The sequence below is a fragment of the Larimichthys crocea genome, chromosome X (assembly GCF_000972845.2).
Source record: "Larimichthys crocea isolate SSNF chromosome X, L_crocea_2.0, whole genome shotgun sequence".
Taxonomy (NCBI): domain Eukaryota; kingdom Metazoa; phylum Chordata; class Actinopteri; family Sciaenidae; genus Larimichthys; species Larimichthys crocea.
The window spans coordinates 2,301,479-2,314,457 of record NC_040020.1 but is presented as its reverse complement, the minus strand read 5'-3'; the positions used below and the strand labels follow the sequence as shown (position 1 = coordinate 2,314,457).

Here is a 12,979-nt window from a genome sequence, read left to right as displayed (position 1 = left end):
AAAAAAAGTCAACATTCAAACATGTATCCTGTGGCAGGCAGCAGCTCTAACAAGTCAACCAGCGTCTCTCTCTCTCTCTCTCTCTCTCTCTCTTTTCTCTCTTTCAATTTGTGTTCAATTGGTGTTGTAAACTTATACAGACTTGTAGTGTTGTGCTGCATGGTCGGCGGACGGGATGCCAGTGTCACCGTTGGCCCGCTAAAGCTCGTCAGCACAGTCTCCCAATAAAAGGTCGTCTTTCCAATCTCCCTCTTTTCGCTGTCGACGTCCGTCGCGATTTAGGCATTAAACGCGGCGTCGGTTTAACTATGGTATGGTGGAGGGTGGCCGGTTCAAGTCCCACATGGACCAAATATGGAAGGTGGACTGGTAGCTGGAGAGGTGCCAGTTCACCTCCTGGGCACTGCCGAGGTGCCCTTAAGCAAGGCACTGATCCCCCCCCAACTGCTCGCTGGGTGCTCCGCAGGGGGGCTGCCCATCACTCCACAATCTCTCTCCAAATTGCATGTCTATGAGCCCTTGTACTGCATGTGAGTGTCTGGGTTAAAATGCATGTAAAATAAAAAATAGAGTGTAAAAAGAATTTCCCTGTTGTGGGATTAAGTATATCTTCTTCTTCTTCAAACACGCCACTGTACTCTGCCACATCTTGAACTGTGTGTGTGTCTCTGAGAACAGTCTGTGACCTCCCACTGAATGAACACTACATTAAGATGTTTTGACAGACTGTGTCAAAATTGAATGCAAAGTATATATTTTAACAAGCATTTTCTTTTCTCTATCTCTTTGTCTCTTTTGGCTTTCTTCGTGGATCCATTGGTCTTCTCTCCTGCATTCGATGTGACAGGTAAGTCCATTTTATGTATTTATTTTAAAGCCTCAGGGCTGGATTAGCTTGTACACATTTACTGTCACAGTGAGATTCTTTACCAAAATTGCATCTTTAAGTCAGTGCTGCACATGGGATGCATTTTAGCACAATGGTTTTGTAAACAGTGAACACATTCCCTTTGCTCAGCTGACACTTGGAGAATGGGGCAATTCCATTTATGCAGCCAATCTCATTGGGTACTGGAGAGATGCCAATCTGCCCTCACAGATAGGGAAGAGAGTGGGAGCAAGGAGAGCGGGTAGAATAGCATTTATTCATCCTGACACTGATCAGATAAATGGGAAATGATAAATGCTGTCTATTTTTACTTCCCTTAACCTGCGTTAACTTTTTTATTCAAAAAGAAGCTTCTACAGAGTCGGCGTGCCGTCCGTTTGGAACACTCAGAGTGCTGTTTTACTTGAGGTGATCTTACTGTGAACAACGAAACACGATGCAGTTGCCCTGATGAGTCATTTAGCAGAAAAGTTTAGCTGTCTGCTCTGCAACACAAACAAAACAGCATTGTTCTGAAATCATTTCTCACTATGCAGTTTTTATTCATTTCTTTTTTGTTTGTTTGTTTGAGTTGCCCACATGGAACACAGTGAATTAAAATTCATTCACAGCAGCTTAATATACAAAGACCAGAATGTCCCCCAAATGGCAATGGGGTTGAAATTTACATTTGAGGTGCACAATGAGGCTGCATAATGTTATTCATTATTTAAAAAAAAATAAGGTTTTATTTGTTACTTTTTGTTTGTTTATAAGTCATAATCATAATTCCACACATCCACCTAAAGGTAGATTCATAAATGTCTTGAATTGATGAAGCAAAGCATGAAACAAAATGTTCTGAAATGTCATTAACTAGAATTAAATTCAGAGTTCCTGATTATCTCTAGATAAAAGATCGCACAGTTCACATTCACCCTTACCATATTAGAATACGCTATTTTGCATTTGTTCTAAAAAGAGAGAGCTAATTGATGACTCTAACCCTCACATACAATAATTACTATTTCAATGATGCATTGTTTTCGCACAGAGGATCTCCTACGCACTCACGGTCCACATTCAGTCACATTAGTCTCAGCCATGTATTTTATTGATCTCCCTTTCCTTGTGAGTGTGCTGGAGTAAGTGTGAGACATACTGTATGTCTGCAGGCATCTAATTTAATATGACCATCTGACTATTGGCACGTGAGGAATAGAACCACACTACATCTTCATGAAAACGCGCCGTGACATAAAAGATCTGCGGTGTAGAAATCCTATATTATTGTGGATTTTGTTTGATATCTCCAAAACTGCACCAGGGTCAATCTGTGAAGGTATGAATAACAATAAATAAATATAAAATCCTGAGTCCAGTCCTGGATAAAGCTTTGTAGTTCCGCCACCATAATACTTTGAATATTATGTCCTGACCCTCATCTGCTCTTATACTGGTTCCACGGAGCCCCAGATGTAGGCCCAGCTGTTGTTGTCGTATTATCTCACTGACTGACCCTGATGCTTTATGTTGAGTACAAGACAAAACATTATCATGGGATAATCCAGCCTGGCAATAGCAAGAAAGTTAGAAAGTTCACACCAAAATGCACTATAATAATAATAATAATAATGATAATAATAATGACCACCAGTATAGTCTTCTCCTCTTCCAACCTCTGACTCACTGTAATGAATATTCAGATGCTGACCTTGCCCCCATTCTCTAACCAGCATCACCTTCCTCAGTAGACAGCACTGCTCCACATACAGTACCATATGTAGGTAAGAATAATGACTCCTCAGTCATTATTAATAATTCATTGTTGCATGAGTATGGTGCGTGTAAATGAAGCAGTGGGTGTAGAGAGGCTATAGGCCGCCTAGAGATTTTCAGCCTGAGCAATTAATGTAATTTAAGTGACCTACTAGACCTGTGTCTGTTTTAGTTAACTTGTTATTTGCTTACAGTTTGTTCAACATTCATAAGGGATGTAAAGCAGTCTTTAGTTTAACATCTAAGATATATCATTTTTAAAAAAGAGATCTCTCTAGATAATGTGGGAGTGAAATGTCCATCCGTTGCCCTTATTTAAATGAATCCCCAGCTTCTCACATATAGGTTATGTAAACACTGAGATTCTGTTAGCGCCACTGAATTCAGTTCATTAATATCACATTCATAACAACGACGGCAGCAGTGTTTGGGAGAAGGAAGAGAGGGGAATTTACAACAAGAGACAGAAAACGGTGTGTCAGAGGTTTCTGGAATCAAAGATAATGTTGATGATGATTAGAATATTGATCCTGATAACCCACCTGTTATAAAAGAAGCAGTGGAAAGCCGCCCACTCATTGTCATTAGTCATCGCCAGCTCCTTACAGCTTACTGCAGTACATGCTGCCACCCATGATTTAGCTCTCCATCCAGTTATGAGGGGGTGTTGAGCGTTTATTATGCAGCACAGTCCTAGTCCCAATGAGATGGCAGAATGTTGCCCGATCGATACCCCTCACAGGAAGCCAGGTTAATTTATTTTTTAAGGATTTGTTTGCGTCTCTGAGGGCCCTCCCCTTTACTGCAGCTCATGATGCAAGCTACTTCCCAAAGATCTGCAGAGTGATGTTTTGTCACTGACACACACACACACATATACACCTCTGCACAGGCAAAGGTACTGTGCACGCAGACACAAACATACAAGCACCATTTTTTAGAATTTGTTGTTTTCACGTTATAGATAACCGGTTTTCATCTATTTTCTGGTGCGAGCAAAGCTCATGACTCTGATATGGTTAGTGCTTGCCAATTGGCAGTGAAGCTAAATTGTATTACGGTTTCACCCAGCAGCTACCTGTACAGTTTGAGCCTGCGGGGTCTTTTCATAGTCAGTGTTTGACCTTTAGCACTGACCCTGCGCTTCATGTACAGAATGCCCCACTTTTTTGAGAACCACGCTGCCTTTGAATTTTCTCATTTTATTGTTGTGACCTTTTTTACTCTTTGTGTCAGTAACTCTGCCTTCAGATTAATCTTTGTTTATTTTTTCCATTTCAACATTGCACTTATAACAATAATGTCCCGGGCATCATATGATTTCCAGGTCTGCTGTGCTTATTTATAACCACAAAAGTACACACACTTGCACACATACACCACGTGTTCAGTTTTGCCACATAGGCTACAAGGCAAGAGAGCTTTTAGCATGTGCGTTGTACACACACACAACCCCTGTATATCCTCTGGCTGGCAAACAGCTGCAGCTCTGAAAAGTACAGAATGTTACGCTCTCACGCCCAACTGCTTTTAAAAGAAGCAGAATCTTTTTCTTTTTTTTCTGACTCAACTGTGATCTGTGTGAGTCACCCAATCACCATGTCAACGACTAACCACCTTCCTAATGAATTACCAATTTACATATAAATAAACAGTATCATCCTCATCCATCAGTCTATGCTTGATAATGTGAGGGAGAGATGGATACATTTGTTATCACTATGATCATTTTGGTTACCACTCATCTATATTGATTTTTACTCAGCATCATCAGTCAAGGCATTTATAATGGATGCTGTCTGAGAGCACATATCTTCCCTCAGGGAATTATCACCCCAGGCTTAGGTCAAGCAGAGATTTGATCTATTGTCAGTTAGATGAATTGACGTTTTTTTTCTCTACATTTACTGCGTTTTATGGACATAAGGAACGAGGGGGAGGGAGTGGAGGTAAAGGTGAGTAAGGATAGAGATAAGTATTTTAATGCCAGCCCTCAGGACCTAAAGCTTTTTAAAATATTCAGAGCCATTCCCCATCACTTTTTGCCCTGGTTGCTTGTTCAAGAAGAGAGTGAAATGAAATCAATAACAGTGCCAGTACTGGCCTCCATGCCAGGCATCATCCAATATTTATACAAATGAAGCTTCACAACCTCAAATTTACCCAGCAGTTTCATGTTTAAGGGGCTGTGAAGGACTCGAAAAGTGGTGAAAATTCTTGACAGAACGTGAAGATGAAAAGAGATGAAATAAATCTGCGTCCCCCATCGTGATGCCCTGACGTACATACTGCAGTCATCTGCATTCGCATGATATGGCAGGTTATGATTAAGGGCTATGTTGGGTCTAAAAGTGGGACGCCCTTGGTTCCATAAACAAGAAATGGATCATAAATCCCACATGGCGACTTTAAGCCATTATCACTCCACAAAACGTCTCCTCTGACAAATAGCCACAAATGTAGTGCTTTTGTTATTTGAGCTCTACATGAGTTAATCACCTTGTTAATAGCCCCAAAAAACATGAAATTGCCTTCTGGGTATATTACTCACACTACACCTTTATTCGTCATCCTATATGGGCCACTTTGTCAAACATCGGTTTGATGTTAATGATTGATACAGGATCCATTTACTGTCACAGGCCACTGAGGTCAGTTTCAGATCGAAAGTCATGACTCAGAGCCATTTATCATCAATATGTAAGAAGACCAACTCTCTTAACCCAACTGTGAGCATAAACACTGATACAAATGTAGACACATGTTGAGTTTTTGGCAGGAATTTCGTAGGAAGTTATATTACAACATGAAATGCATGTTTATTACCACTTGCATTTATTGAAGAATGGGATAAGAAAATAGTTTCAATTTAATGCACTCAGGTGCAAAACACTGAATTCCCAGTATATCCTTTATATTGATAATGATGATTACTTTGTGATGGGATTTTACCTGAGAGACATCCTATGAGTTGTTGGAGGAAAGGTAGGTGTTTTGATATGTATATCCCACGGCTCATTTTGTCAGTCCCTCCAGGATTGGATGATCTTGTTATAACAATGAACACACATTGAATTGAAGCTTACAGTTTTGTCTAGTCCCTGCGATATTTTCATAAAATGCTGCATTATAAATATATTACATGCGTTTGCCCGTTTTACCAGTAGCTACCATTTTCAGCTGAACATAGTTTGTTTCACACACAGATAATGAGCCTTGGTCCGATCAAATGAATCCTCAACTGCAGCAAACCATTTTTCTAGACACAATATTGCCTGAGGGATCTCACTTCTTCTCAGGTAGGGCTTACTCCCGGGTTCTGTAAAACCCACAAGCTCCCCTCAATTTAAAACTCACCAAACCATCTCTAACCCTTTAAGAACCAAGTCTTACCTGTTGTTTTCTGACCCTTCGTTGCATATTTGTTCAGCAGAACAACAGAACCCCAAGTGCACTTACAATGTTGTTGATAAATTTGAATAACTCTTTTTTTTTTACTCTTATTGGAACTAATTATGTAATGATTGTCAGTGATTTCTCAAAACATTTTTATTCCTGCTGACTTACAAGTTGTAAACATTATCTTAATTTATCGCAAAATAACACAAAAAAAAATGAGGCAAATCGATGCACTGATTATTTTCTTTTTTTTTCTCAGAAAAACTGCTGCAAAATTCAGTATATCAATGGTTCCACTGCTGTGGAAGTTTGCAAAGAATGGTGCACAATCAGTAAAATGCAGCCACAGTATGAGAATATGCACACTAGAGAGCAGTCTGTTCCCTCTTTCTGCAGTCGTTGTGGTGATCCTCCATCTCCCTCTCACTGCAACCCCCAGCTCACACAACATACTGTTCATGTCAGAGGACCCAGGAAACACAACATCTGTCAGTGCACTAATTTACACAATGAACACCAGAGGAAGAAGGATATATATACACCTCAAAATGGCCTTGTATTCAACAAACATTTTACATCACATGAAAACACAGTGAAGAATACTGTATGTGCAAATCTTCCTTTTAAGCTGCTGGATAGTTTCTTCAATGATTCTGATACAATCTGACATTGTATTTTGATTTTAAATATGCATGGTTTCATGATTGTTGTCTTTAGTGTGCTTAATTCAGTGACAGGAGGCGTTGCTCCTCTGTGTAAGCCAAAGAGTGAGAGGCAATGAGAGGCATAGCTTTAGATCTTTGACACTCTGCTTTCTTTACTTGGATGGTACACAAATAGAGATATAATAATATGGAAATATGCTAACCCATTGAAATGTAATAGATCATTTGAATCTATTCTCAGATAGGCAATGGAAAGGGGGAAAGAAACTACACTGATAGCGAGCCAACACAGTGAATGATAAAACAACAGATATGAGAGTTAAAACAGAGAAGGTATTTAAAATTCAGACCATGGATTTTACATTGGTGATGAGATGCAGATATCCCTCTGCCCCTTTTTATTATCATTTTTTTTTGTATTTCATTTTATTTTTTTTGGTTCGATACACTGCAGAGACGTGGCTCTCCAGTCCACGAGCGCAAAGACTGCGTCTATTGTCATTCATCCTTTCTGACAGCTTCTCACGTACAAATGAGTTTACTGTGAATAGCAATTCATTTATTTAAACATTTTTTTTTGTAGTTTACAAAAGAAATAGATTATTATCTTGTATCATTTTTTTGTCCACACTTGCACTTCTTCTTTTAACATATTTTACACAGACTTTTATTTTTTACATTTGAATCGAACTTAAACATGTTTTTTTTAATGTTTTAAATGCTTGTCAAATATTGTTTTTACCATAATACAAATGGTTTGCTTTTTTTTTTCCTTTTTTTTTCTTCTTTTGTGTGTCCCCAGTTTGTTTTAAACAATAATTAAATGTCCTGAAGTAGAAAGACACATTAAAGCTCAAATATCCACCCATGAGAGAAAAGCCTCAGTGCCCACAATGTATTCCTCTCTGTGTTTCTGTAGAACATCAACAGGTCCAAGAGTCAGGGGCCTATTATGCCCTGTGGCCTCAAATCAGCAGTAGATAGCGGTAGCAGTAAATCCACCACGAAATAGTCAGCCGCATAAAGCACACTCCTTCCACATCACAGTGAGACGCTGTGTAAAAAGTGTCCAAAAGATCCCTTTATTCCTTCTGTCCCGCAATATTCCCCTCCCCAGTGTATCCAAAAAAGGGGTTTACTGTATATCCAGATAATCACAGTTAAAGACGTACTCACAAAGCAGGGTCACACCTCACATTCCCGAGAAGGTTGCTGCTGGCAAGTGCAAGAGCCATATTCATTGATGATCACCAGAGCTCCCTCAATGTGGTTAGGTTTATAGTCAACATAGTACTCCGGTGTAGAAATTGCAGCCATCTGCTGCATGCTTTGCTTTTGCTTCTGCTTACGACGCTGACTGCTGAAGCACTGCCTCAGTTGTCTTATTCCGGCAGGAAAGCACTTCCATGCCACATAGAGCATGAGCACAATGATGAGAAAGGAAAAGATGAGTGCCATGGTGCCAGTCACCACCTTGTGGATCTGCATGGTGCTCTCGATGTCGTCATGCCCCACTGTGACAGTGAAAGAACTGGTGACCACCTCACTACCCTCACCCTCATAAGGGTTGGGAGTAAATGGGCCCAGGAAAACAGAGCCGCCCTGGGCCAGATCTCGTGTAGAGGCGTACAGGCCTGCTGTAGTTACCTCCATTGGGGCATCCTCACATAGCTGAAAAGCGTAGACAGCATCCAACACATCCTCGCCCTGTGCAGTGTCGGGGGTTGAACACAGCAGGGAATTGTCACGCTGGCCTCGGAAGGCACTCAGCCAAGAGGCCAAGGCACACACGTTGCGACTGCACTCCCAGTCATTCCCTGCCAGGGTAATGCTGTCCAGAGATGACCACGAATCCAGGATGTGCTGGTCCACAGAGGTCAATCGATTGGAGTCTAGCATCAGCACCTTAAGGTTGGGTGCACTCTCAAAAACATGTGGCTCAATGTACTCGATTTCATTGGCTGACAGGTCAATCTTCTCTAAAAAATGCCATGTCCAGTCCAGTGTATTGACAACAATGGTGGCACGATTGTTGTGCATGTACAGGGTGCGTAAAGAGATGAGGCGAGGGAAGTGGGCTAGGTTGACTTTAACTAGCTCATTGTGCTCAAGATGCAACTCAGTCAACTTGAAGAGGCCAGCGAAGGAGTTTCGTGCCAGGCTCTGCAGTTGGTTGTATCCCAAGTCCAGAAACTGCATGCTCCGGCAGTCTTGAAAAATCCGCACTGGCACAAATTTGAGAGCATTGTAGCGCAAATGCAAATTGGTGAGCTTTCTAAGGCCGTGGAACAGGTCAGGCTCTAGTGCCTGCAGCCTGTTGTATGAGAGGTCCAGGATGCGCAGGTTTGGGAGGGGCCTAAAGGTACCATTTGGCAGGCTCTCAATCCGGTTGCTGCTGAGGTCCAACTCCTTGACCCGTCTTAGCCTGTCAAATGCACCCTCCTCTACAATGTCAATGTTGTTGTGATCTAGATAGAGCCAGGTGAGCTGTGACAGACCAGCCAGTTGGCCTTCACGCAGCTCGGTCAAGTTGTTCTCTCTCATGGACAGGCCCATGGCGCTGCTGAGATTGCGGGGAATGTCTGTGAGGTTGAGCCCCTCGCAGTACAGCAGCTTGCTGTCGCAGCGGCACAGCCTTGGACAAACCCCCTCTACCAAGGGAACCGTTCTTAGAAAAATGCCCAATAAACACAGTATCAACCCAGGGGGCTTCTTCAGTGGCCACTTTAAGTACAGTCCAATTAGAAGGAAATCCATTAGCATAAATATCCAGGGATGCCACTGAGAAAATGTCCATTGAACCACTCTGGATATTATTTTTGCACTTATCACATCATATTCATCACATCATATTTAATTAATTTAATCATCTATTTTGTTCCGTTTCTGTATTTAATCTGCAGGCAGTGATTATATTTCTTTTATTTTGTCAACCAAGGGAGTCCGTGTCGAAAAAACAAAAGGATAAAGGGCAAGTCTCTTTGCTTATGTTAGATATCAAGCAGTGGGTGGAGAGCAGAGGGGATGGAAAAAAAATAAAATTGTCCTCATTGATCGATCTTATTTGAAAAGGTTCCTACTCACCCCTATCCAAAAGCTGACAATCTCCATTCAGCGTCTCGCTTTGTGCCCCAACACTAATTATGTGCGAATCTAAAAAAGACCCCACTGTGGTACAAATTCTCCCCCCCTCCCTTCGCTCTTTTCAGTGGACACCAGATCCTTGGCAGGCTTACAATGTCTTAGTTCTCCTCAAGTGAAAGAGCCAGAAAGAGAAGGAATCCAAGTAGCTTTCAGCGAGATGGTAGGAAGTGCAAGTTCCCCTGTCTGCATGCATGAGCTCTGTCTCTTTTGCTCCTCCGCAGTCCTCTGCTGCAATGATCAGAGGGGAGAAGAGACAACCAGTGAAAGGGAAAAAAAGAAAAAGACCAAGAAAAAATCTTTTCTAAATATCTGCCTTGCTCTTTTCTCCTCCCCCTTCCTGCTTAAGTTTCAGCAGATGTCAACACATATCATCGTCCATCTCTTGAAGCAATCACTGACTTGTAAGGTTTAAATCCATTCAAGCGGGTTATCATGCTTTCAGTGACGGATGCAAGAGGGGAGAAAAAAAAAAAAAGCAAGAAGGATTTAAAGAGGTGAACCCTGTTCACTGTTTTCTTGTGTAACAGTATTCCTCGTCATCTCAGCGGCTCATCTCGGTTAAAGAAGCCTCGCTCGCATCCCCCCGTGGCTTGCAGTTTTTTCGTTCACTCCCTTGCTCTCCGGGTGTTTTCTCAGCCAGCTGGAAGAGGCTGCTGAAGGCTGGTGCTGGTCGTCAGGCAGGGGCGGTAAATGTGGGAAGCAAAGGAGCGCGCAATCCCTTGCAGCAGAGCAGTACACTGACAGCGCATGCAGAAGCACCTTCTGTTCACTGAGTGTCGTAAGCCACTCACAATTCAGAGTGCTCGCTCTCTTTCCCTCACTCCCTTGCTCTCTTTCCCTTGATCGCTCACTCACTTTTTCATGCTGCTCCCCTCCTCGCTTTTCTCTTGCTGTGTTTTTCTCTGTGCCTGAGACATTTACATATTCAGAATGGGCTGGGCTTAAACCAGGAGCTTTAATGAAACCCCCCCTCTCCTCTCTCTCTCTCTCTCTCTCTCTCTCTCTCTCTCTCTCCGTCTCTATATCTCTCTCTCTACGTCTCTCTCTCTTCACCCCCCTCCTTCCATGACTGTAATGAATTGGGCCATATAATGTCTGCCTTCTTTGACGTTGCTGTGAGAAAGCAGTTTTCTGATTTCAGACTTGCAAAATAACATTTATCCAATGGGACGCCGTCCAAGAAAGGGTGGCCTATATTAGTTCCGCCCCTAAAGCAGAGAAACATTTGCATGCATATTACCAGTCAGAGAGTGTGCATATAGAAGATCAAAGAGAAGAAAAAAAAGAAGTAATGTAATTAACATTCACCATGTTGTCTCTCCAGATCACAACTAAATCCACACAACACGCTATCGTAATTAATTTCTGTAATAATGATACAATTTAAATGTACTCATCATCATGTTTGTCTAATGATTTCAAATACGACTTTGTGTAATGAATCAATCTCAGTCTATACATAATCATTGGTTAGCCTTGCCAACAAAGAAAAAGGCTAGAGCATGACATTCTTCATCTGATCAAACCGTCCTGTAGCCAGGCCTTCTATGTCATTGTCAATTATGGCTAGGCTCTCCTTTCTGAATACAGATGTAATTGCTTGCCACATAATATTAGCATAAAGCTATAACATAAATATTCTTCTCCGAAGGTCTGCTCTCGCCTTGCTTTGCACATCTCTGGAATCACTCCTAGCCTTGTCATCATTCTTCCATTCATTTTCAAAGACAATGAGCTGTGACAGGGCCTTACATCTTTCAGATCAGCCAAATCTCCATCTGACCTTTTTTTTTTTTCCTCTCTCTTTGACTTCATTGCATGTTTTATTGACATATGCCATAACTTAGATATCAAGGCTTCTTGTTCATCATTTTCTCTTTTTTTTATATAATTGAGTTTAGAGCAGCTCTTTAAACTAAATTAATAAAACAGCTTTTTAAATTGCGCCTCTTTCACAATCCAGGCTCTGTAACATGCGTACAGCCAAATATGTACTGAAACAAGATATAGCTTTTGATGGAGGAGAACAAATAAGACTTTATTAGACCTAATAATAACAACAATAATACATTTTGTTTGTAGAAAGCAAAGATCCACAGGTTCAGTAAAATATCCTGATACATCATTCTTCAAAATAAGGATCTTGTAAAACTCTATTGGGCTAATCTGAGTAAAGGCAAAAGCCCAGGTGGTTTGTGTCATGTTGGCCCAGATGTTTATCACATCACATCATTTTTTTTTGTTTGTTCTGCTTTGGCAGTCATTTTCTGTGATGTTGTTGTTTGCGTTGGAGGTGGTAGGATGGCATTTGCGTTAGCTGGCTAACTGAGAAAGGGCCTTTTTATTTTAATGTATGAACCAACCACATTTTATCCACTATAATCTTCACTCTTCAGTCATATGTGAGTGTAAGATTATAATATAATATAAGTGCTAAATCAGAAAAGGGAATATTACCAAACAAAAAGAATCCCCACCCAGTGGTACAACCCATTACTGCAACAATACTACAGGCCTCTTGGTGAACTGCCAACACCTCTAGCTGTTATGTATCTCATCTATATGTATCTCATATCATGTTTTGTTATGCAAACCATGGTTATATTTATGTAACTGAGCTTCACTGAAACATAATCAGAAGAATCAGAGGCTAAGATTCGGTGTGGATATTTGTTGTTGGCGGCATTCTAATCACTGAATATATGTACAGATATCTTTTTTTTACATTACATAAGCAAGTAATGCAGAGTGAGTTCACCACCATGCCAATGGATCGCCAAAGGCTCATCAGAAATGTTTCCATGAGTCGAGAATACACACAATACATACTGAATACTAAATTTGCTTGATATAATGGGTTCAAAAGTATTTTGCTCCAGTGTTTAAAAGAATGCTGTGTAGTTATTGTCCAAAGCTGAGAAGTGCAAGCCTCGATTCACCCTCCCCTTTGTGTATAAGAATCTATAGTGGCTGATGGCAGACCCGCTTCCCCTCTACATATAAAGGGCTCTTCTAAGGTAATGAAATCAGAAGGTCTCTCGTTTTCCGATGATTATACACTCATGAAAACATATTAATGAACATTATGTTCTATTTCTGCTATATTCTAATAGATCCTCTGAAA

The 12,979-nt window shown here is 41.0% G+C and overlaps 2 protein-coding genes across 3 annotated transcripts in view; one reads left to right on the top strand and one right to left on the bottom strand.

The window, feature by feature from the left end:
• ctnna2 (catenin (cadherin-associated protein), alpha 2) overlaps positions 1–12,979 on the top strand; it is a 290,592-nt gene that overhangs the window by 172,102 nt on the left and 105,511 nt on the right. The window lies entirely within an intron of this gene.
• Positions 7,485–10,803, bottom strand: lrrtm1 (leucine rich repeat transmembrane neuronal 1). The gene has a single exon (XM_010742079.3). It carries the CDS (start codon positions 9,472–9,474, stop codon positions 7,897–7,899), a length of 1,578 nt encoding a protein of 525 aa, XP_010740381.1. The 5' UTR covers positions 9,475–10,803; the 3' UTR covers positions 7,485–7,896.

Bases quoted from the DNA above. Each gene is read 5' to 3' on its own strand.
- lrrtm1 (XM_010742079.3), bottom strand. From the start codon at position 9,474: ATGCTAATGGATTTCCTTCTAATTGGACTGTACTTAAAGTGGCCACTG.